This window comes from Phodopus roborovskii, unplaced genomic scaffold, assembly GCF_943737965.1.
Source record: "Phodopus roborovskii unplaced genomic scaffold, PHOROB, whole genome shotgun sequence".
Lineage (NCBI taxonomy): Eukaryota > Metazoa > Chordata > Mammalia > Rodentia > Cricetidae > Phodopus > Phodopus roborovskii.
The window spans coordinates 33,347,220-33,373,585 of record NW_026126418.1 but is presented as its reverse complement, the minus strand read 5'-3'; the positions used below and the strand labels follow the sequence as shown (position 1 = coordinate 33,373,585).

At 41.7% G+C, this 26,366-nt stretch overlaps 1 protein-coding gene across 2 annotated transcripts in view; it reads right to left on the bottom strand.

Annotated features, from left to right (window-relative positions):
* The window catches only part of Slc25a12 (solute carrier family 25 member 12), an 88,019-nt gene that overhangs the window by 43,799 nt on the left and 17,854 nt on the right, over nucleotides 1–26,366 (bottom strand). The window contains exons 3-5 of one of the 2 annotated variants that reach the window (XM_051184497.1): nucleotides 18,856–18,998; nucleotides 10,331–10,446; nucleotides 1,188–1,327 (exon numbers count right to left, since the gene is read on the bottom strand). In XM_051184497.1, the coding sequence (XP_051040454.1) occupies nucleotides 1,188–1,327; nucleotides 10,331–10,446; nucleotides 18,856–18,998 (399 nt within the window). Of the gene's footprint in view, nucleotides 1–1,187; nucleotides 1,328–5,412; nucleotides 5,517–10,330; nucleotides 10,447–18,855; nucleotides 18,999–26,366 lie in introns of those variants that run through there. The other variant, XM_051184498.1, reaches the window with a different exon arrangement.

The window sequence follows — 26,366 nt, the reverse complement described above, 5'->3', positions numbered from 1 at the left end:
AGGTCTGGTCGGTTAAGGAAAGAGAGTGATAACTTTTGTCTGCAAGCTGGGGGCCACCATGCCCGCGGGGGCTTCCGAGCAGGCGATGCGCTCAGGCTTCGGTGCTGGCCCAAGGACACCTCAGCGTACATTTCTTGCACACACACACACACATGCACACTTGCCATGCTATACATTAGGAGGTTGGAGGACAACTCTTAGGATTCGGTTCTGATCTCCTACTACATGGGTTTAATGAATCAAACTCAGTCATCAGGCTTGGTGGCAAGTGTCTTTACTCACTGGTCCCTCTCAGTGAGTAATTGAAATTATCTGAAATCATCTCTACACTACTTATAAAGCCTAATGTAATGTAGATTCTATGTCAATGTTATTTCACTTTATTTTTATGACAAGAGAAAAGTTTGTGCATGTTCAACTTGAATGCAACTTCTTCCAAATACTTTCTAATCTGTGCTTTCTTGGCTCCACAGATAAAGAACTCACAGGTATGATGGGCTCTATTTATGAAAATTTAGTAATTACTATCACTGTTGATCTAAACAGAATTGTGACACAACTATAAAAAGGATGAGGGTGGAGGCAAGCAGATCGCTGTGAGTTCAAGGCCAGCCTTGTCTATAAATGAGTTCTAGGACAGCCAGGGCAGTTACACAGAGAAGCCCTGTCTTGGGGGGGTATGAGGGAGGGAGGAAGGAAAGAAGGAAGAAAGGAAGGAAGAAAAGAAGAAAGGAAGGAAAGGAAGGATGGATGAGGGTGGAAAATGTTCAGATTTGTGCTTGGCAGTGAGAGATAAAAGAACTCATATTCTCGCCAGGCAATGATGGCACATGTCAATCCCAGCACTCGGGAGGCAGAGGCAGGCAGATCTCTATGAGTCAGAGGCCAGCCTGATCTACAAGATTGAGTTCCAGGACAGGCTCCAAAGCAATACAGAGAAACCTTGTCTCAAAAAAAGAACTGGTAATCTCACATAATTAGAATTCAACCAAACACACCTAAAAGTAGAAAAATTAAGAAGGGATAATATAAGTTGAGTATTTAAATAAATGGAAGTACACGGTGAAAGAAAATGGCAGCAAGAGTTTAAAGAACTTGCTTCAGTGAGAGGGAATGAACAACAGAGTGACACGTGGACCTCCTCCATCCCTGCTCTGGACAATAAAGTGTCCAGGAAGGGCGCTTACCTGCAGAAACTGAGTGAATTCCACATAGTTCAGGTGCTTCTTGCGATTATGCCCAAAGTGCAGTCGGATGAACTCGCAGTCCCAGTTAAAAGGGATGTGATGATGGATAATAGTCTGTCCAAAAATCTCCTTGACATTTTCTTAAAAGGGAAAAGAAAAACGCATCAGTCACACTGACAATGAATCATCCGGTCCACTGCAATGTTCCTACAGAGAAGAATTAAGAGAAGTTTAACAAGTCAAGACCGTCTGCTTCTACTAAGAGGAACTGCAAATCTCTTTGTGCCAAGAAACCCATGCAGGAACATAACTGATACAAAATATAATTTTTCACTAAAGATTGTGTACCATTACATGTAAGGCCACGAGATTCTTAATTTCTCTTGATTTAATTTTAATTAGGAAGCGATTTCTATCTTGCAATATAAATAGCTGCTACTTTACATTCCAGCATAAAATCAATAGTGTTTCCCTGGTTCCTCAAGGAGTCGAATTAAGCCTTTTATTAGAAGTGTGAATACTTAAATTACAGTATAATGCAATATTTGTCATACTAAGTATGGTTTGATTGAGGCGTGATTATTACATTCACACTAGCCTGAATATGACTATTGAAGATAGCTATAAGAAATACTACTAACAGCATATCATTAGCTCAGCAGTAAAGCACCTTATTAAAAGCTGATAATGTCAAAGATAGGGTCTTGCCACAAAGCCCCAAAACCCCCCTAAAATCCATGATTATTAGTCTGAACTATTAAATATTTTAGGGTAAGTGAAGTTAGTGATCCGCTTGTCAATGAAGAACCACACGCTAGCTAACTTTTCAATAGGTACCAGTGGCGCAGTCGCGCTGTCTGAGACAACCAGAACTCTGTTGCTTGTCTTCATGCAGTAGCAAGATCATTCATTTTCTTATGGTCCCAAGTTTATTATGAAAACTGGTTCCCAAATGACTGTTACTTTAACTAGACTAATTCAGAAGCTCATGCCAAAAAGGAAGAAAAAAAAATCATTAGCAAAGTTAAGAGAGCAGGAAGCCTTTTTAGTAATGTCTTCAGAAACAAATTATTTTCCAATTTAAGCCAATTTCATTAGTGAAAGGGTTTTGCCATTAATAGCTCTCAATTATCCTAAAGAATTAATAAACATAGGTTTAGTGTTTTATAATCACCTCTAGCTATGTTGTTTTCTCTGATATCGACAGTCTAGGAATACAGTGTCCATCTCATAACTGGCCATTGTGTAATGGATTCCCTTTGTCTTATATACCCTTTTTCTTAATGAAAGTGCTGCATTTGGGCGGAGCCCTGAACTGGAGCTCTTCTAGCAGTCTGAACTCAAGGTGACAGCTCTATTTCAGAGGACGCAGCAAAGTTGAAAGGACGCATTGGATGTCACTGGGAAGATGGGATTCTCAGCTTCTCTTTTACAATGGATGCAGGGTTTCTTAGCTAAGGAGCAACAAGACCTCAGGGTTTTCAACCCATGTTAAGTATGACCACCTTAAAAAAAAACAAACTAGACACTGCAGGGCTTTTATTCTGAAAAGACTTCAGTATTAACTCATGAGGTGCTGGCTTAAAACAATGGGAAAGATTGTCCTTATGACTAGGCCCTGGGGAAGTTGCTGGTGTAGTATGCTTGCCTATCATGCATGAGATCATGGATCCAATCTCCAGTATCCAAAACCCTGGGGGGGGGGGGGAGGAGGATGTCAATGAAATTTCAGATTGTAAAATATGTTAAGGCTTATAAAATAATTAAAACAGTAAGGACTGTAAAATATTTAAAATGTGGAATATCAGTAAAAATAAAATGTTTTTTAGAATCCATCTAATATAATTAGTCACTCTATTCCCAAATTAACTAACTTTATTTAATTTAAAAGTCTAACAAACCAGAAAAAGTAGTGCTGGCCTTTAATCCTGGCACTCAGGAAGCAGAGGCTAGCCTCGTTTACATAGAGAGTACTGGGCCAGCCAGGGCTGCAGTCAGACCCTGTCTCAAACAACAGCAACAACAAAAAGTCCAACAGAAAAGGTGTTTAAGCTAAAAGATCAAAAGCCTAACGGATGACATAAATCATCGTATATATAAAATAATACTAAGATCGAGAAAGAAAATAAGTTACTTCATGGTAACTTTCATTTTAAAGGTTATAATTCACAACATTTAATTATTTAATATGAAATGTACACTCAGACATGGCAGGCCTGAATCTACTTAGCATGATGCTGTCCCTATAACAAATGACAAGGAAAGATATCTGCATAATTTTAATGCAACCGTAGATAAAACTGAATCCCTTTTACATGGTTTGGAAATTATCTTAAGTGTGAAAAAGCCTCATAAAAAAAAATCAAAGACTCAACAACCTTCAAGCAACAATCAAAAAAAGTATAGTCATATCTATACTTTTCTGACATCGCCAAAAGGATATTTTCTAACTAAATTGTCTTTACTCATGTAGACATTTGTTGTATTGAGCCTAGGGCCTTAAGCATTTGAGGTAAAAATCCTGCTACTGATCTCCACTCTTCGTCCCCAATTCATTTTCATTTTTTTATTTTGAGACAGGGTGTCATTGCCGAGGTTGGGGTCTGAACTCACTCTAAAGCTTAAGCAGGCCTTGAATTTACAATCCTCCTGTCTCAGCCTCCAAGTGGCTGGGATTTCAGGCCTACACCATTGTGCCTGTCTGAGTTTTGCTTGGCTTGGTTTTGTTATTTGAAACAATGTCTCATACTGTCACCCAGTATGGCCTTGGCAATCCTGCCTCAGCCTTCTCAAGTCTGGGATTATAGGCATGAGCTACCATACTGGGCTCACAAACTAAATTTATACAATGTATTAGAAAAATAATCCCTTCGAGTTAAAAACTGACTGTTGAAGTGGCACTATCGAGCTAACTGATGCCCCACCAATGCTAAGCAAGCAGTCTACCATGGAGCCACGCCCCGGCACTATAATAAAGGCTTTAGTGGGAAACTCTCTTACTAACATCCTAGCAATCTCTGAAATCTTAGGCTGCTGTTCCAGCAATTAAAATAGTGATCTAAATTACTCATAGCAGGCTCTTAAATACAGAATTGACATTTTCCACAAGTAGTGTTTGGACATTTTCCACTTCTCTCCAAATGGTCCCCTGACGGCAGCTCTGGACATGGTCTCATTGTAATGTCATCCCCCAGTTTATTTACTACTCCATGATACTTCCAGCCCTTTTCCATCACACCCTGAGCTGCAACAGGAGCCACTAGGGCTAAAAGACTGTAAACCTATCTTGGCATCTCTTGAGTTGTAGTCTACAAATCTGTTTCTAGTCCATGATCCTGAAGCTGGCTCAGGAATGTCAGGGATAGTCAAGGACTGAGGTCCAATTTATTATCGCCACTGTTCTTTCACTGAGACGTGTTTACAGAACAGATTTATGTAAAAGCTCTAGTACTAAGGAGCATTTATCTGCACGAAGCAATGGCTCCATCTGCAGCCGAAGCACGTATGTTCCTGGGTCACGAGGTCTTGCATGACCTGAGAGGGGGGACCACCATTAACTCCAAGCATACCTGATTCATCTCACTGCTCTGTGTAACAAGTTTCCCACCCAAAGAGAATCTCGTCTTTCCAGTGGCACACAAGGATTTTTAGCTTTAAATAGCACTCTTTACGAGCACTAGTTCCGTGGCCATGGTTCTGGCCTGGCATGACAGTCACATCTTGGCAGCAAGATCATGATCCAGGAGGTTATACTAGGTTGGCACTGCTAAGAGAAACAGGAGTCCATTCATGTTTCTGACAGAGAAAACAATAGACTTTTCCACTTCCTTTCGGAGAGCATGGGCTTAGGGAAAAAAAGATGCCTTACAATTCCTTTCAAGAGGGAACCGGGGCCAGATAACAAAAGTAGCTTGTCAGTATGTTCTCTTTGCTCAAAAGGAGAGGAGCACGTGACTTGTCAGGAGGGCAGGTAACTGTGACAATGTGATTAAGTAAAAATTGTCCAAGACGTACATTAGTCAGTTTAGCTACATCAGTCCCTTATAAAGACTGGACTGGATGAAATGCACATTTAAGCATAGTATGTAAATATGTCTTAACAGAGGTTTCCATCTCCCCAGCAGCCCACACTGTGTCTCCCCATCTCATCCACCCTCATCCCGCCCCTAGTTCTTATGGGCACTTCCTCCAGGATCTTTATCACCTTTCTGCAGCACAAAATTACCTCTGACCGGGGCTGGCACTCTTCTCCAAGACTGCCACCATGCCTGCTCCATGAATGAGCCTGGAAGGAGCTGCTGTACCAACGGTGTGGCCAGAGAACTCCTCCTGTAGGTATACAAGCCATCAGCCCCGTGACACAGCCCGCCTGCCATCAGCCCAGCTTGCCATCCTGATCTCAAGGATCCCAGCCCAGCAGGAGCCGCTGCTTCCAACTTAAGGGCTTGAGACCAAGCATTCTTATTGCCAGGGGAAATTTTTTTTTTGTCAACAGCTGGGTTTCACCTGCACAGTTCTTAGGGTGAAGTCAGAGAAGCCCTTAGGATACCTGTGGCAAATGGTGACTATCCTTGTGTACAACTAAACAGACACAACAGTGAGACTTGTAGATGTGCTTTTCGGTGAAGGAAAAGTTGGGAGGAAAGAAGAGGAACAACTAGGAACCCAGAAAAGAAAACAAACAGCAACAATAACAACAGGGAAATCAACAGCTGGAAGTCGTGGAGGAGGTCCCAGTTGAAGCATGCAGACTTGCTCCTCGTCAGGCTCTACTTCCAGGAAGGTATTAGTGTCCTGGGTGAACTCTCCGGCACTCTGAGGGAAGGTGTCTGTTAGCCCTTTACCTACCTCCAGAAGGGATTACTGTGTGATCAGTCAAATAGAGCAGTCCTGCTGCCAAATACACGCAAAGTTCGTTTCTCAGGAGAGATGAGTTCACAGTTAAAGAACAGCACAGAAGCTACAAGCCTTAGCATTAACAGTCTACCATCAAGTGACATGAAACCCAGAGTCCTCTCCTTTAACCTCAATCTCTAAGCTACTTTAGTAGCTTGTGCATTTTTTTTTTAAAGCAGTCCTTTCTGTGATGTCTAAAAAAGAATACAAAGAATCTTAAAGTTTCTTCCTGATTTAATCAAACACCAGTGTGCCCCTACTGCATGCCAAATCATCTTCATCTATGGTCATTGGGGTCTCACATCACCCACGTCTAAAGTTTGGTTTCCAGAAGAAAGGGCACATACAGGATTCTTGGTGTTTACACTACCATGTCCTGACACTTGGAATAACAGTGGTGGTTATGTCTTCCCTTTAGAAAAAAGTCTACTTCAAAGGCACATGTGGAATACTTTTTTTTTTTTTTTTTTTTTTTTTTTTTGCTTGCTATATGCTATACATCCTGACACCAACACAGTACTTGGTTTTGAAGGTTTCTACGGTATGGGTGTGTCCTTGGAAAAATTCATTTTGATGAGTTCTCAGTCCTAATAAACATGTGGGAGTGCAATGTGCATGAGTATTTCATAGAAGGTCTAGAGCATACAGTATCTTTTATGTTTCTTCATTAGTAAACAGTTACAAGTTTCTTTTGGTTTTGTTTGTTTTTTTTTAGAATTAAATCTTTGATAAAGCAATAAGTACCTCCTTTTAATAAATGCATGGCAGCAAATAACAGCACCATGCAGTATTACTACTCAATGCACTAGGTTACCTCTTTCTAATCCTACCCAGCAAGATACCAGCACACCAGTGGGTAACAGTGAGACACGGGCACATGTACACTGCATCCAGCACACACCAGTCATGCAATGACCTCCACAAGGCTCATGCTATCTGGCCGTAACAGAGATACACGTCATTAAGTGATTACCCACAACATGCATTAAAAGTTTATTAAAGATTATCAAAGAGGAAAATACTAACTAATGCTTTATTTATGGAAAAAAAAACAGAAACAGAACTCTAGAACCTTTCCTGAGCTTTCATTCTGAAATGTATTACCAAGGCCTTGATATAAGCCCTGTCTCCAGAATGGAGGCATGTCTAACAACAATGAAAACCCTTGTCTGGCACTCAAGTGGATTTCCAATGCTGCTATCTACATAAACACTTGCTACGCTGGTAAGTTTAAATCTATAGCTTGATGCGTGTGTAAAAAAAAAAAAAAAAAAAAAAAAAAACCCTATCTAAAACAAAGGCACAGATGAGAAGAGTATATACAGATAACAGATAACAACAGCACTGCTGCCAGGGGCCACAGAATAAGGCAATGGCAAAGGGATTGGTCTCCATTCTATTGCAGTTTGCACCCAGTGTCTCTCCTTACTTTCCCTTATGTGCACAACAGAAAACTGTGCCTTAAATAGCTCCACCTAGGAAATGGAAGGCCTTTGGTGCAGAGACTTTAACTCTAGTGAACGTGAATATCAAGTTTCGTTCCCCTAAACATGTGTCTATAAATATATAAGAGCAATTCATTTTATTAAATGGATACAAACATAAAAACTGACCTTCATCACACACCCAAAAATCCTATAAAAAATAAATTTCAAGCTGGTGATTTCCTTATGCAGAGAATCTGGAGTCTTGAAATGAGACTTACAAATCTTATTACATGGCATTTGCTGTAAGTAACAGTTGCAATGTTTATTTTCTTAAAGGTGTAAGTCAAACATTCTCTTCTTTACTATCATTGCTTTCAGGTCAGTTGAGAGAGCTGGTCTAAGGGCTGGGTCTAAGGGTAAGCTCAAATGCTTACCTAGAATACATGAGGCCCTGGGTTCAACTCCTAGACCCACAAAAAAAGAAAGAGAAAAAAATGATCTAAAAGTGGGTCCTCAAAACTAGGAATGAAGGACAGGAAGAGGAAAATATCAAAGTCCTTACAGAATGAGAGGAAGGAAAAGAGAAAGGAAAAATGGGGAGGAGGAGGAAGAAACAGAAGGACCTGAACACACTGGGCAAGGACCCCTGCAACTTTTTGATAATCCATTATAATCTTATCTGTAATATATGGAACAGAAAAAAAAAAGCAAGACTCTGGGGAGAAAGGCTCACATGTCCTTCGGATTATGGCAGGTGTTCTTAAAAAAATCAAACTAGTTTTTCAACCTGACTATATTTCTTAAAATCCTAACCCATAAATCATAACCTAAGGGAAAAAACAAAAGAGTCATAATAAGGAATCATAATAGAATTAGGACCTAATTGTATATCCATGAGCTTTTATCTTCATGAAGTAAGGTGTGTGCCAGCCACTCTACTGCTTCCTATATTCATTTTAATCTCCTAATCAACAGTGACAGAAATCTGTTGATGAAGTGTCTGTTCATGAAGTTCATAAAGTGACACTTTAAAAAATGACACACACACACAAGCAGGGGAAAGCAACCGAATGGAGGAGACACAATCCTAAGATGGGAGACAAAATAAATTAGGATCTGATTTTGAGATACCTAATTCTTAATGTGCCCATGATATAACCACAGGGATACTGTCAGTATCTCAGACTCCTGTGTGTCCGCTTCCCCGCATCCCTGCACCATGTTTGGAAGGGAGCTGCGTGAGCAGGTGAGCTGCCTACTGCAGGGAGAATGTTCAGCACTACAGTGTTCATGCTGACTAACTAGGGGATGAAACTGTGCTTTCTCTACAGCTCTGGGTGTTCGGGCAGGAAGTCAACATTCTTCAGGAGACAAAATGCTCAGAGCTTGCTGCAAAGCAGGGAGGACATCCAGTTACATGGCAAAATGTAAAGAGCTCTGCAGAGTATTTTTAAACAAAAATGTTCCTCATGGAGGAGGGTTGAGCCAATAAAAAAGAGGGGGGGAAATTGCCAAAGCAGACAGTGTGTCCACCAAAGTCAGAGGCAAGGTGCAACTGGTCCTGCTGGTGGACTTGTACTTCCTCGCCATTCTTACAACGATGGTGATGTTGCTTCCTTTGTGGTTTTTGTTTTGTTTTTGAGACAAGATCTCCATATAACCCTGGCTGTCCTGAAACTCACTATTTAGACCAGGCTGACCTCAAATAGGCAAAGATCCACCTGTCTCTGCCTCCCAAGTACTGGGATTAAAGATGTGAGCCACAGCTTGCTTTATGTTTAAATAAAAGACATTTCTACTATAACTAAAGCATCAGAGGGGATAATCAGTGATGTGAATTAGGGAGAGCCTGAATTTCAAAGGTTTCTCTACAAATATTTGTGGCAATTCACACCACAAACAGGGGTCAATTTCACTTGTGGAAGATGAAAAGTTGTAGAAGTCTGTCTAATATACCAAACCTTGCTGAACTAAACACTTAAAAGTACCAAGATGGAAACTTTATGTTATTTGTTTTTTAACCATAAGAAAAAAATGTTTCCAAATATTAAAAGAAAGAGAAAAGATAGAGAGGGGGCTCTAAATCCTAAGAACACTACTATTGAAAAATTGCTGAAGGAAAAATTAATCAACAGTGAGCATCAACTAGTTTCTACAAATGAGCACCTACAGAGATGAACAACTCCTGGAAAAAGAAAAATTCTCATCTGTATACTTCTGAGACAATGCTCCTACCAAAGGATTTACATCAATTGCCGCATCAATCCCAGACAACAATTCTGCTTTCCTAGGCTTTGTTTCCCAAACCCAAGGTTCTAAAGTGGGGAGCGGGATTTGGAGACTCTAATCTTGCCCTAACTCCATCATCCCCATGTCCCCTTGTGGGTGGGAAATGGTAGAATAGCAGTTTTCCTAAGGTGCCATCAAGAATCTCCAAACTCCCTATTCAAAAGTAAAGTGAAACAAAACACTTCAAGCGTCAGAAGAGGAACACTGGCGTTTGTACTTTTACTTCATGAAGAGTTTTGCCCAGGCTGGACCAGATGAGGAAAGCTAACTGACTCTTTTAGGAAGGCAAAGTATCAGTGTCTGAACGAACTGAAGCAACATCACTCCTAAATTCCTTCACCTTTTACAATAATCTAACACTCCAAAGAAAGTAACGCCCACTCTTGTATAAATCCCTTTGGAAATTGCTACTTTACTCACTGCCTAGGCCCTAAATAAACAGCAACTTGCATTCAGCAGTTACATTTGGGAATGAAGAGCTGGGCCAGCATTAGGAACTTGTTACTTAGGATCTTTTTTGTTTCCCCTTACCAAATGTCACCTCTCCATTTCCACTCTTGTCAAACAACTGGAAAGCCACTATGAACATGGAATCTGGAGCACATAAAACAGATTCAAATGCCAAAAACTCTTGATAGGAGATCAACCTGGAACATAATAGAAAATGTTACTGGGGCTGGAGAGATGGTGGCTTAGCCATTGAGAACATACAGTGCTCACACAGAAGACCCAGATTGGATTTCCAACACCCACATCAACCATCTGATGATTCAGTGTCCTCTTTTGATCACAAGGCACTCAAACACACTCACACACAATTATTTTTGACTACTGGCTAGAAGAGAATAGAAAAATACTAGACCTTTTTATGAATCAGAGGTGGAGCTTAATAAACATTTTAATATAAGCTAAAGCATGAGGGTTAAGAGAAACAGGCCCACAGACAAAAGTATGACAAACCTAAGAGCCTGACTGTGTTTCTCAGAAGTCATAGAGGAGAAAACACACCCTGGGTACCCGCTCCTCCTGAGAGTCATCTATACCAGGCATTTGCTATGTGTTGCTAGATGAACTGTACCTCAGGGTAAGCAGGTGACAGATGAAGGATGAATGCATTTGTGGGAGGGAAGGAATAGTATATTTTTGTAAGCCCTTAACAAATTATCAGACATGAGCATTAATCAATAGCTCCTAACATCACAGAGATAAGAGCAGGCCAAAAATGAGCCTGAATTTGATCAGTAGTCTTTCAACCTCAGCACTGCTGACATTTTTTAGCTGGATAATCTTTTGTTGTTGGGTCTTCTGTGGTTTGTAGCATATTTAGCAGTACCCCTGGGTTCTGAGCACGAGATGTCAATTTCATCTCTCAGTTGTGATAACTGAAAATGTCTTTAGATATTGCCAAAGATGTCCTAGAAAACAAGATTACCCCCATTGAGAACCAGTGATTTAGAACTAATCATCAATTTAGAGACAATGTAATGCACAAAGGAACATGTTAACTGCTGCCACAGAAACAGCCTATAGGAAACCACAGGACAGTACAGGGGTCCAAGAAAATAAAATTAGAAAAGATGCTCTCTCAGCTTGCATGCCTTCTCCCCTGAAACTCGTGTGCCACAGAGAGAAATGATGCTGTGTTGGCTGAAAAAAATCTATATCTATATCTGAACACACACACTTCAAAATGGGTGTGGAGGCACATGTCTATAACTCTAGCACTGGGGAGAAGAGCCAGGAAAATTAGGAGCGGCCAGCTTCTACTATATAGTAAGTTCAAGGCTAACCTAGGCTACCTGAGAGGAGGGGAGCTCAGAATCTTTTAGAAATAAAAAAAAAAAAAAAAAAGTATTTGTAACAAATTATTCTTTCTGGAGCTTTTGGCAAAATAAGTCAAAGGACAGAAATTTAAATGAAATAAATTCAATAATTGTTTTGGTAATTATCAAAAGTGGGAAAGTACAAGAAATCACTGTATTATTCTGTTATGTTTGAAAAGAGAGTAATACATTTTTAATGAACCCTGAAAACAAAAGGTGAAATCTCACATTACTGAATTTCTAGAACTTAAGCCCTAAGACATATATTTAGTGATCAAAATAACACAAACCTGCCTTTAATGACCTCACAGGGCGTTCGTGTGTCAGCTACAGGAGTCATAGCAACGTTGACACTGAGATTCCATGATTCTGTTTTATTCTTTCCTTTCTTCCTTCTCTTCTTCTCTTTTTGACAGGGTCTCACATAGCCCAGGCTGGCTTCAAAGTCTCCATGTGGTAGCGGATGATGTTGAACTCCTGATCTTCCGGCCTCCACTCCACACCCCCACCCCCGTGCTGGGACTACCGGCTTGTGCACCTACATGGCCTGCAGATTACAAAATCACCATCCTAGGTCTTTCGAAAGCTTGTCAAAGATGGTTTGACTTTAAAGTAAATAGGGCTGGGTGATGGTGGTGCACACCTTTAATCCCAGCACTCGGGAGGCAGAGGTGGGCGGATCTCTGTGAGTTTGCGGCCAGCCTGGTCTACAAAGCTACACAGAGAAACCTTGTCTTGGAAAATTAAATAGATAAAGTAGGGTACAGTATCAAGGAAGAAGGATGACCCTGAACAAGTTCCTTAGTCTCTTGGTTTCCTTATATGTTAAACTTTTAACATTTAAGTCTCAAGCTTGTTTTGAGAAATCCATGATATAAAGCATATACACAATTGCTCAGCACAAACAGACACTGTTGCACTTTAGCTATAACCATCACCATTACTACAAAATAGACCCAGAGGCATCATCATATGCAGGTCTGCAGAGAGGGGTGACACCTGGGCTCAGAATGGGCTCTTAAATTCTATACCTGAGATTTGGGATCTGCCCACCCTGTATTGCTGGCAGACTCCCTGTATCCTTCCCTGGAAACTATGGTGGCACACTGGGCTGTGGTGGCACATACCTTTAATCCCCGCATTCAGGTAGCAGACACAGACAGATCTCTGAGCTGGAGGCCAGCCTGATCTACAAGTCCCAGGACAGCCAGGGCTACACAGAGAAATCTTGTCTAGGGTAGGGCTGGAGGGAAACATTGTGCAATAGACTTCACTGACAGTCCTAGGAGCTTGGAGCCTATGGGGCACGCAGGCCCTCCATGCACCACAGCTTTTGTGGCCATTTATGTTTCCCCATCTCTAGCAGGAGAAAGTCAGAAATGCCATGTCCTGGAACTTTGCCAGATGTGACCCCCACCACCCGGCTCGCTTGTTCTTTTTTGTTTTGTTTATAATTCTTTTCTATTTGGCTCTTTTTGCTATTTTTGTTGCAACATACCAGAACCAACCATGCATTCCTCAAAAGCAACAAGCTGGGTGAGGTGTAGCTAAGCATGCCTAAGGCCCTGGACTCCACACCCAGCTCCAAGAGGGAGAAAAGGATGAAGGGAAGAAAGAAAAGGAGGAGAGGGAAAAGCAATATGGGGTGCTGAGCTTGAATGAAACAAAAGGTCAGTAGTGAATGGGGTTGCTGGGATTGACTAGAGGATGTAACACAAGGGGAACGATGGCGTAGGCAGGGGGTACCAGAAGCACTCATTAACTACATGTTTTTAAATTCCTGAAATTTATAATGAAGAATGACCAGCATTATTTCTTCTGTCTATAAAAGTAATTCTAGGGTGGTGGTGGAGCACAACCTTAATCCCAGCACTCAGGAGGCAGAGGCATGTGTAACCTCTGTCGGTTCGAGGCCAGCCTGGTCAATAGCATGAGTTCCAGAACAGCCAGGGCTACACAGAGAAACCCTGTTAATAATAATAATAATAATAACAACAACAATTCTAACACTTAAAAGCAAAAGATGAGCTGATTATTTTTAAATATGAGCAAACATGCAACAATTTGATTTTTTTTTTTTTATTGATTTTTGTTGTTGCTATTCATGTTTTGAGACAGGGTTTCTCTGTGTAGCTCTGACTGTCCTAGAACTCACTCTGTAGACCAGGATGGCCTCAAACTCACAGAAATCCATCTGGTTTTACCTTCTGAGTGCTTAGATTAAAGGTGTAACAATTGGACTTTTTAAGTGTCCAGAGTTGGGCATCAAGAACACAAGTAATCTTGAAACATAGAATGCATCACTTTGAAACAGATTTCATGCTCAGTAGTAAAACTTGCTTTTTTTTTTATAACAGAAAATCAAAGACTAGCTACCTGTCTGGCTAAGGCTATAGCTGCTGGCTAGTAAGTGGAATTTATCCAACAGACGTGTTTTCCAGGTGCCCTTGTTGGCAACATTGGGAAATCCTAAGATTTCATACAAACATCCAATTTTCAGATTTCCCTTGACAAATTGCAAGCTTGGGCAACAGAAGGCTTTTGGTCCTAAGTGGCACTTGGTAGCTCTTGGTGCCAAGCAGGAACTGCCTCCAAAAGAGACAGCTGGAGGCCTTGGCTGCCTATGCCTTAGGACACTGGTGACTCACAGAGGTTTACGATATGCAGTACACAGCCCCTGTTAAAATGCAAGCCCTATGGAACCTGCTAAATTGATACATTTCGCCTATCAGCATATTCAGACATCCACCAAACTACTGAGCAGCTAGGGTACCGGAGCCAGCGGAGCACATCTGCAGGCATTGACATTCCTACTGGTCCATCTGCAGGAGATAATCAAGTGTGGGATAGCTCACCAGGTCCCCAGACTTTGAGGGATGTCCACCTCATCCCTGGCCAAGGTCCACCAGGCCAATCCATTTCTTTAGTTATTTTTATGGGGTGCAGTGGGGGTAGGGGGCACACTGAACTCCTGATCTGCTTCTACCTCCTGGGTACTTGGGATTTTTATTTGAAATTGGGTATTTTATAACTTTGAAGTAACAAATTTTGTGAATGTGCAGTACAGTTTCCCACAAAGTCCCCTATAAGAATGGAAACTAATATAAAGCCAAAATGTGTATGTTACTTTTGTAGTTTTCTACAGGATTCCTACCAAAATGAATGGGTCTTCAACATACATGGTACATTAAAAACAAAAACAAAAACACTCATGAAGAATCAGAGAAAAAAATTGGGTCTTCGCGGTATAGCAGATAGAACTTCCAGATGAAATTCTGACTAGACTAAATATAGAAACCACTACCCTAGAAGTTAGTTTCACAGAAGCAACTGTCTAAATATTTGAGATCAGATCACATGATAATAGTCTCCGTGATCTGCATTTAATGCATAAAATCACTTTGCTTTTCATTACACAACTAGAACTCCCAAGTTTAAGCCACAATCTCACAAATAACACTTGGATGATGGCTTGACTTTCAGACAACTCATCAGGCTATTTATACCACACGATGCTGCTTCTGCGTGACTGTCTGTATCAAGCACCATATTTTACCATCTAATGGTGGACAAAAGATAGCAAGAAAGAGCAGTTTCTGGGCTAGAAAACATTGGGGGAAATACCGTATTCTTTTGTGCTAATCAAATTCTAAAAGCAATATAAAAGCAGCCACAAAAGACTTACCTAAAAGCATGCATATTCTAAAAGCAAGTCTCAGATCCAACCAACAAAATAGGACTCGTGTCCACTCCCAAACCAGCTCTGCCTCATATGTCATCAAGGTACTTAAGCTTGTCTCCCCTGATTCCACTCACTCCCTTGGTTTCCCTTTGTCTTGGGGATTCTAAGTAGTATCACTGTGGAGGCAGAGGCAGGGAGATCTGTGTGAGTTCCAGGGCAGCCTGGTCTACAGAGAGTGTTTCAGGACAGTCAGGGCTACACAGAGAACCTTAACTGAGGCCAGAGTTAAAGTAACAATTCCATGCTAATCCTTCATTCACTCTCCTGGGTAATGGTGACCGCAAGAAAGGGACAAATGGAGAAAGAAAGATTAACGGTTATAGATTAGAAGCAGAAAATAGGACTGGATGTTAAGAGAACCAATCATCTGCTCTGAGCCACTATTCCTTAACTGTTAAACAAAGGTTGACATCTCTGAATGAGTGAAACATTATCAAAAAGTTTGATTCTGTTGGATTAAGATGCAAACCCTTAACCATAATACTGAGCCTTTCCAACTGCCTGAGATTTCGCCCTAGAAAAATTCTGATACAAATTCTGCACTTATATTCAGGAAGTCCAACAACCTCTGAACTACACAAAGCTGCTACTGATACACTCTGCCAATACTTGGATTCTACCTGGCCTCATGAAAAATGTCCTACTTTGACAATATATTTCAGCCTACAGGAATCATAAAGTTTCAAATGAGAACTAAAACAAGATGTTTACAAAAGGCATGAGATACTTATGTGAAAACATGGGCATTCTAAAAACCATGTCTGGAACTGGAGAGGTGGCTCAGAGGTTGGAGTACTGGCTGCTCTTCCAGAGACCCAGCTGTGACTCCAGTCCCAGGGATTTGATGCTCTAACCTGGCTTTCTTGGGCATTACCTGCACTGACATACATGCATGCAAACAAAAAATAAAAATAAAAGGAGGAAATAGGGCCAAGTGTGGTGATGCACAGCTTTGAGTCAGGCACTCAGGAGACAGAAGTAGGTGAATTTATGGGTTCAAAGCCAACCTGGTCTACATAGTGATTTCTAGGACAGCCAGGACTACACAGAGTGTCTCTTATTTCAATAAATACATACAAAACCAGGTTAACAACAAACTTGACAATATCTTCTAAGAGAGCAAAATGTATGTGCTACCTTCAATTAATTCAAAAGAAAGAATTATAATTAAATAAATTAATTTTCATAGACTTTCCATCTAACCACTTCTTAGACTCTATAAATGACCTGATTGGCAGCTAGTCTGATATTTTGTTTTGTTATTTTTTTCAAGACAGCTCTGGCAGTCCTGAAACTCACTCTGTAGACCAGGCTGGCCTGAAACTCACAGAGATCCACCTCACCTGCCTCTACCTCCAAAGTGCTGGGATTAAAGGTGCACTACCACACCTGGCATCTTATCTGACATTTTTAAAATTTATTTATTTATTATGTATACAACATTCTGCCTGCATGTATCCCCTGGGGAGGGCACCAGATCTCATTATATATAGATGGTTGTGAGCTACCATGTGGTTGCTGGGAATTGAACTCAGGACCTCTGGAAGAACAGTCAGTGCTCTTAACCTCTGAGCCATCTCTCCAGCCCCCTGATCTGACATTTTTAATACTAGACAAAAATGTATAACTTTTATCCAACACCTGTCATTTACAATGATGAATCTTTCCAAGTCATTAAAGACTCTGAATAAACATTTGTTGAATGTCCAAAAGTTCATGCACTGTGCCAAATTCTATGAGACAGTCAGCTCTGGCAGTCCTGCACTAGTCAGCTAAGTAGATTGCAGGAAACCAGTCTTGTCCTCTCCAAACTTCTTTTCTAAAGCATGATCGTATTTATAGTGATGGATAAAGACTCTTCACTGCCCAGTTTTTTACACTGTATCTAGGGAAAACATCCTATGGTCTGGGGATATTACTGAAAATCGCCAGATAGTGAACAATTGTTTTCTTTAGGTAATTCAATGAACATTGTATTGCTCTATAATCCAGATTCATGCAATTTTACTAACATTAACAGCTCCCCTTGAGGAATAGACTAACTCCACAGTAATATGAATCTTATTGCTTCTGTGGCTTCACACCTATACACTACACACTGCCAAGCTAAAAGTATGCCAAAACTGGGAGTCATTATGTTTAAGACAAAGCAAACGCCCAGCACACAAAGTCTCCAACTACATTTTCTGCAGCAACTGTGTGCACAGTTGTCACACAAAGGTACTTACAACATAAATTCCCATTGTGCGTACGGACACGGACGGGGACACACACACACACACACACACACACACACACACACACACACACACACACACGTTCTTTCATGTCCCATGGCAGTCTTTTTTCCCTCCCCGGAATTCTTCTCCCTCTTTGTCCCACTACCAGAATTCTCCACTGGTTTCATTCAAGTGTCAGCTCTCCTGTGATGTTATCCTAACTTCTTGAAGAGTTAGCGAAGCTTCCTGGGTACTTCTACTTTCTATATATATGATCACTCTATCTTACCCCCAAAATACTGACTTTTTTCTTTGTGGTCTGGTTCTCTCTTTTCCACTAAGCTATAGCTTACTCTTAAGGTCAGCAACCTCATTTTATTCATGCTTGCATTTAGAAAGCCCAATAGTACCTGGCAAATTGTGGTGTTTAACATAATGTTTTCCAATGAAATAATTAGACAGATGAAGACAGACCACTCCCTAAGTTCTTCATTGTGCTTATATCATCCTAACATGTTATAATTTATTTTTTTGTTTTCTTTATTACCTTCGGTGCCTTGTTTTCTGATACATTCTAACACTAAGAATAATGCCTGACACATCAGCAAGTACTCAGTATTTTCAAATGAATAAAAAAAATTAGTTATAAGGAGCCCCTCCCTATCAGATTATTCAATATAAAATACGACTTCTGTCATGTAAATATTTTTTCAGAAAATAAGAAATGACAGCATGCTTGATGATGGCAGTAAATAATACCATTTTACAAGTTTCAAAGGAAAGATATTGATTGGTATTAAAACTCTAGATACAGGGCTGAAAGAATGGCTCAATAGTTAAGAGTGCTTGATAATCTTAAAGATGACACAGATCCAGTTCCTAGCACCACATGGCAGCTCACACTATCTACAACTCAATAACCAGAGAATGGAGGCTGTCTTCTAGCCTTTTCACATACCATGCACATAGTGCACACACATACATGCAGGCAAAACACTTACACATAAAAATAAATACATTTTTTTAAATAACTCAAGATTCAGGCTGATCATAGTGATACACCTTTAATCCCAGCACTCAGGAGACAGAAGCAGGAGGATCTCTGTGAGTTTAAGGCCAGCCTGGTCTACAGAGTGAGTTCCAGGACAGCCAGGGCTATGTAGTAAGACCTTGCTACCATCCCCCCCCAAAAAAAGATGATATGAAACTTACAGTTTTACATTTTCAATAAAACATATGATTAATTTTCAGAACAAACTTAAAAGTTCTTACCCATCCTTGGTTTGATCAGCTACTCCTGCCAAGAGCTGCACAATCTTTGGGTTGCTGTTTGGATCATTGTACAGGCCTAGATAGCGCTGAACGAAGTCTTCTGGGGTCATGTAATGTTCTCCATCCACCTCAGTACTGGCATACTGAAAAGCAGACAAAAAAGCACATTTAACAAGTACGATGATTCAGCATTGTGTGGTAGCTAACAGCTGTTTTGGGGAAAGTGAACCAAAGGACAGCACTGAAATCAAAATAAGGATAATGAATGTGGGTATCGCCTCTGGATAGTAAAAAAGTTAAACATCCAGATACCAACCACAGTAAAGAACTGATACATGGTCAACATTGATGAACCCTGAATATCCCGCTAAGTAAATGGACCAAACACAAAAGGCCTGCAGTGTAGGATCCCATTCACATCAAATGTCCACAAAGGCAAGACCATGGATGAGAACACAAATTATGACTGCCAGAACCTGAGAGCTCTTTGAGAATGATGGATGTGTTCTGGAGTAACATAATGGTGGAGGTCATACATTATACATATTTTAAATAATCACAATAGCAACCTTTATGTCATGTGACTATTCAATCTCAGTTAAAAATACATGAAGTGGGGCTGGAGAGATGGTTGCTCTTCCAGAAGACTGGGCTCAGTTCCCAGCAACCACGTGGCAGCTGGCAGCAGTCTGGAACTACAGTTCCAGAGGCTCTAACTCCCCCGTCTGGTCTTCTAGGGTACTGCAACCATGTGGCAAGACAACATGCAGGCAAAACACTCACACACATAAAATAAATGAATTTTTTAAAATAAATAATTAATAAAAATACATAGGAGTCAGCGAGATGACTCAGGAGGTAAAGGCACTTGCTTGCAAGACTGACGATTTGAGTTCAATTCTAGGAAATCACACAATAAGACAGAATCGATTTCCAAATGCTGTCTGTGAAAATGTATTGCTCTCATTGCTAAAAAAGAAAAAGCTGATTGGCTGATAGCTAGGCAGGATTTTTGGGGCACAGAGAATGCTGGGAAGAAGAGAGGTAGAGTCAGAGGAATTACCAGCAAGACACAGAGAAGAAACAGAAAATGCAAGATGAGAGGTAACTCCACATGGCAGAATGTAGATTCATAGAAATGGGTCAATTTAAGTTGTAAGAGCTAGTTAGTAATAAGCCTGAGTTTTTGTCAAGCATTTATAATTAATATTAAGTCTCCATGTCAGTTATTTGGGAACTGGAGGGTGGGAAGGAAAAGTCCACCTACAGCTGTCCTCTGTCTTCCACACAAATGCTATAGCACGCGCATGCACGCACGCACGCACGCGCACACACACACACACACACACACACACACACACACACACAAAATAAATAAATAAGTGTAAAACTACACAAGCTGGGGAATACAGCTTTCCTATCATGAGTTTAATCTATAGCACTGCTACAATAAAATAAGTAAGTAAAAATAAAAGCATTGGTAAGATAAGAGATACCGGAAAAAAACAAGCAAAGTGAAAGAGAGGCCAAGGCCTGGGAGGTGAGCTTGCAGACACCTCACTTCCCAGATGCAGCCTTTTGTCAAGAGCCCATCAGAGTCAGGTAAAGCTGCGGGTGACGCACAGGCTGCCATTAAAAATGAAATTACTGCCTTCCAAGTCCCAGGAAAAGGAGGTAAAAAGCCTTCTATACCTCATGCTAATTTATTGAAAGTATGCTTACCAAAGAAATCCCTTATCATTTCAAGGGCTCAGTGCATGACTAAGCATCATTGTCAACAAAGACTTAAGATCAGGGGATTTCCCGAACTGAACACTAGAAGAACTAACTCATTAAATGTCAAATATACACATACCAAAAAAAAAAATTTAATGTAAAAGTCCTCACTCACTCTCATAAAACTGCAGGACAGCACAATAAAAAAGAATAATCCTAAAAGTCCCCAGAGAGAAACACTGGGTCAGAATAAAATATTAGGGCAACATTTGTAGACAGTGGACAAAGGCCCAAGAGATTATTTCCAACTGGTTAATAATGCTAAACTTGCCATCTAATGTAAAGTTAGCTACACTATTTTGAGATATCCATATTCTCAACATTACTTTCCTGCCTTCGTGTTCTGGTTCTTGGGAAACCATGGATTGTTGTTGTTGTTGTTGTTGTTACATGTTTTCATTTGGGGCGGGCACGCATGTCACAGAATGAGTGTGGAGATAAGAGAGCTACTTTCCATAGTCAGTTCTCGCCTTCTACCACGTGGATCGCAAGTATCAAACAAACTCAGGTCGCGGAGCCTAGTGCCTTCATGGGCTCTGCTAGCTCACTGGCCCCATTGCATTTTTTTTTTTTTTTTTTTTTAAGAGAGAGTGAACTAAACCAAAGAGTATGTAGGAATCAGGGGCAGGCGATCCACTGAGGAAGTGGGCCAGGGAACCAGGACCACAGTGCTGCAGCCATCCAGGGTACCTACTCCTGACTGGGGCAGACAGAGCCACAAGAAGCAAAGCCATAAGAAAAAAACAAAGACCAGATTACCCAAGGCCCAGAGTGAGAAAGAAAGGGATGCTGGGAAGAATGCAAGTCTGCTCAGATGCCACTTCCCTCACTAAGCTCTACCTTAATCACCTGTTTGGCTGTGTGACTACATCCCACCTCCTGTTACCTCCACGGTTTTTCCTTTCACTGTGTTTCCAGCACTGTGTTTTACCATCTCCCACCTGAAACATCAGAGGAGAATCTTTGTCTAGTTGGTTCCCTAATATGCCCCCAGCAGCAAAAACAGTGTCTGGTACATAGTAGGCACTCAAAAAACATCATTAAATTAATGAATCAGTAGTAGGTATATAATCAAAGCAAATAAAAGTTTGATGATCTTTAACTATGAAAATGTATTCTTGTTGGATAAAATAGAAAACATCAAAATTAATGACTTGAGCTGGGGTGGTAGGGACTCACACTTGTAATCCCAACACTCAGAAGGCTGAGGCAGGAGGATCATACAAGGTTTGAGAATGGCCTGCATCTGGTACAGGCATTTACCACCAAGCCTGACAGCCTTTGTTCAAACCCCAGAACCCACATGCTGGGAGGAGAGAACAGAGTCCGCTAAACTGTCTTCTGACCTCCACACGTACACTGTGCTAGCATTCATGAGCACACACACATAATAAATAAAATGTATTTTTTTACACCAGGCATGGTAGCAACACACCTGAAATCCCAGCACTGTGGAGGCAGAGGCAGAATCAGGACTATCATTCCCAGTTCAAGGCCAGACTGGTCTGTGTAACAAGATCCTGCCTCAAATAAACAATGGGAAAAGCACAACTTAGCTCAAAATAAACAATACCTGAAGTCAGAAGAATGCTGATAGGGAATAGTAACTAAACACTGTAACTGTATTGAGAAGAATGGAGGAGAAACCTGAAAGTACTGTAAGAAAGCTTGCCTAGCTCACCCACAAAGCCCTGGGCTCAATCCTGGTACTTAAGGAAAGAGAAAAGCCTATAAACAGCAGCATAATAATATAAAAGGAAATACCAAAATAAATAGCTAAAGGAGGTTCAAGTGGCTGCCTCTGGGGAGTAAGAACAAGAAGGATGGGGTGGGGGTGGGGTGGGGGAGACTGCTGGTTTGCTCTTTAGTTAACTCTTTGAAATCCATGTGAAGGGGGGGGGGGGGTAAACAAACCAACCAGGAGGGAATTTAAACCCAAAATGTTTCCTTTGTCTTCCTCTAAAAACATCAAATGAGCATGTGCTGTGCCACCTTGCAAAAGAAGGAGCCTAAGGTGGCCTTCTTCACTGACTGCCACTATCAGGAGCACTTGAGAAGCATCATCCTCCAAATGACTGACTCATGCCCTGGCCACGTGACTACAAAAGCCATTCCTGAAGCAGCCTTGTGTTTTAATCCTGGCTCTACTACAAATCAGCTCATGTGAGTCTTTAGACAAGCTCATTCTTTTCCTAGGACTCTAGACCATGCACACTCCTGTGCCATGAAGATAAAGTAAACCTTTGATATACTGAAAAGTGGGTCTATAAACAAAGGATCAAAAGAAGAAAACAGCAAACCAGGGGCTGGCGAAGTGACACGGCAACCGCATAAAAGCACTGCATACTACTCTTGGATGGCTCACAAATGCTTGTAACTCTAGCTCCAGAGGGACCCACAGCCTTTTACCTTCTGAGACACTCACATTCAAATGTACATTACCAGGCACGCACGTGCACACCCATACACACAGCGTTAAGAATATTAAAAATCAACCTTAAAAAACAACAAACTGGGGGCTGGAGAGACGGCTCAGAGGTTAAGAGCACTGGCTGCTGTTCCAGAGGTCCGAGTTCAATTCCTAGCATCCACATGGTGGCTCCCAACCACCTATAATGGGGTCAGGTGCTCTCTTCTGGTGTGCAGACATACATGCAGGCAGGATACTGTCTATATAATAAATAAATCCTCAAAAAAAAAAACAAAACAACAACAAACTGGCCAGGCAGTGGTGGTGCACGCCTTTAGTTCTGGCACTCGTGGTGGGGGGTGGGGGGGGGGCTGGGGGGACTAGAGGGACTGGGGGGATAGGGGGGCTGGGAGGGGGCTGAATCTCTGTGAGTTCGAGGCCAGCCTGCCTGGTCTACAAATTGAGTTCCAGGACAGTCAGAGCTGTTACACAGAGAAACCCTGCCATGAAAAAACAGAAACATATATAAGATATTAGCAATATCATGAAACGAATTCTAGACACCGATATTAAGTGTAGTCTAGCAGCTCTTGTAACACACTTCTTCCCTTGTTCTTTCTTCAACATTTGCCATAGTAGGATTTTTGGTTTATTTTTATTTCAGAAACAGGGCTCCCTGTATTCTGGGCTGGCCTCAAACTCACTATAACCTTGAACTTCAGATCCTCCTACCTCCACCCATCCTTCTCCCCAAAACCCCCAGTTCTGGGATTACATGCATGAGCTACCCTGTAGTGCTGGCGATCAAACCAGGGCTTGAAGCAAGCTGGGCAAGCACTCTACCAGCTGAGCTACATTCTCAGGCCCTGGACAGGTTTAAAAAGAACACAAAATCAGCAGAGCTAGGGACAGGCAGGAGTGGAGCAAGGCACAGTAGTCATGGGGTTACTGGAAGTGGCAAGGGAGGTCAGGACAAAGAAATCTGAGAGCAGGATTTAAGGAACCTGATGAGTCAACCAACAACGTGAACATGACTGCCAAAAACTAAGCAAGATCACAAGTGCACTATGGAAACCAAAGGGCAGGTGGGATGGGGTGGGGAGGAGAGGCACAGCGATATCTGATTTCAACCAGAGAAAGAGTCCAACCTGGCGGGATAACTTAGAAATCTTTGTTCATTTCTGGGAGAGGAACTAATTGAGAGAAAAGAATAGTAATAAGTAGAGTTTGGGACTGGGGGATATGGTTCATGGGTACAGCATTTGCATAGAATGAAGGAGGCCCTAGGCTTGACTCCTAGCAACATCAAAAGTGGTGAGTGATACTGTCCTGCCTTAAGCATGTAATTGCTTATTCTCTTTTCCTGTTTAGGAAAGACAAAAGAGGGCCTGAGTTCAATTCCCAGCAGCCACATGGCGGCTCACGACCATCTGTAATGAGATCTGGTACCTTCTTCTGGTGTGCAGGCATACTTTCAGGAAAAACACTGTATACATAGTAAATAAGTCTTTTTTAAAAAGACAAAAGGAAAAAAAGAATGAGAGGGAGGTAGGGAAAGGCGATAGCTCAGAGCAAGAATGCTTCCTATGCAAGCATGGGACCAGAGTTCAAATCCTGGCACTCATGTAAAAAGCCAAGGGTGACCATGCAAGTGTCTGTAACCACAGCATGTGGGAGGCAGAGACAGGAGGATTGCTGAGACTTGCTGACTGCCAGTCTACTCCCAGGTTCAACAGAGAAGGTGTATACAGGTTCTTATACCCACCCCACCCCCACCTCACAGTGAGCGCACACGACACTCACAAGTATGAAGAGAGAAAAAGAATGAATGGATGAATGATGAATACAGATTGAGTGTCCCAAAATGCCCGGGACCAGACGTCTCAAATATTGGCACATACTAATAGGGAATGTTTTCACTACTGAAAACTTACTTCCGGGTCCGAGAGGAGGAGGATCTAGACTCCACAGGTCACACCCACACCTGTCCCCACGCCCCAGTAGGCATGGTCAGTATAACAGGTGTGGGTGGGGTGGATATCTCACTACAGTTACTTTTGCTTAGTTGTTATTTTTCCTTTTTCTTTTTTAGGCAGGGTCTCAGGTAGACTACGCTGGCCTCAGATTCACTATGTAGCAGTTGGGTCTTGAATTGTACCTCTTTGCTCCACCCACCTCCCACCACACCTGGCAGCTTAGAGAGATAGCTAAACACAAAGTCCCATTGTTTCCTACACACTCTGGAGGGTTAAATGAGAACTGTTCCTCATAGTCTGGGTATTTGGAAACTTGGTCCCTGGTTGGTGGCTGTTTGGGGAAGTTCCGGTGCTATGGCGTTGCTAGAGGAACTGTCACTCAGGTTGGACTTAAAAATGAAAAGCTTCCCATCACTTCCAGTTCCTTCCTTATGCTTGTGTTGGGAGATGTGGAATCCCAGCTTCCTGCTCCTGCAGCCAGGTCTGCAGCTTGCTGCTGCTATGCCTCCCTGCCATAATAGAATCTTATGTCTGGAGCGGTAAGCCCAAATAAACCTTTCCTTCTAGAAGTTGCCTTCATCGGGGTATTTTATCCCAGCCAAAGGAAACTACTACACAGACCTTTCTATACACAGCCTGAAGGTGACTTTAATACAGTATTTTCAGTGTGCCTGTATACTGATCTCAACCCATTATATATAAGGTCAGGTATAGAACATCATCAAATCAATGTTCAAAAACTTGGATTCCGGAACATCTCTAACTGCAACATTTAGGAACGGCAATGTCCAACCTAACCAAAAAGGTATGGAGTAGAAGGTAAGGCTGAAAAAGGGCTTAGGGACTAAGTTATGGGAAGCCTTGGAAGTAGAACACGTAACAGACCTTACTCTGTGAAGCTTGCTGTATCATGAAGGATTTTAGAGCAGAGAGAAACTGTCCTGTGCTGTTCAGGAGGATGAAGACAGAGGATATGACTGAGACAAGGACACCACATAGTGTCCACCCCACAGAGCCAGGTGAAAGTCCCTAAGCCCGACAGAAAATTGGGGAAGTAAAACGCCTTGATCCCCAGTGTCCAGCTCTGGCGACAGCGTTTTACTTCACAACTGCCAGGACAGAGCCATTAGTAAGAAATTACTTGTGTTCTCCCTGAGCCTGGCTGCCAGGACAGGCTCACAGCCTACCCAGAACATACAGTGAAAGTAAGCAGCACCCAGAGAGGCCGCAGGATGCTCCAACTTTAACATCCAGGAAACAGCAGCATTAGGGCAAGCTACCGAGGACCAGCAGCCAACAGGAAAACAAATGCTTTTGTTGACAGGAGCTGACAAAGGCCTTGCCAGTCC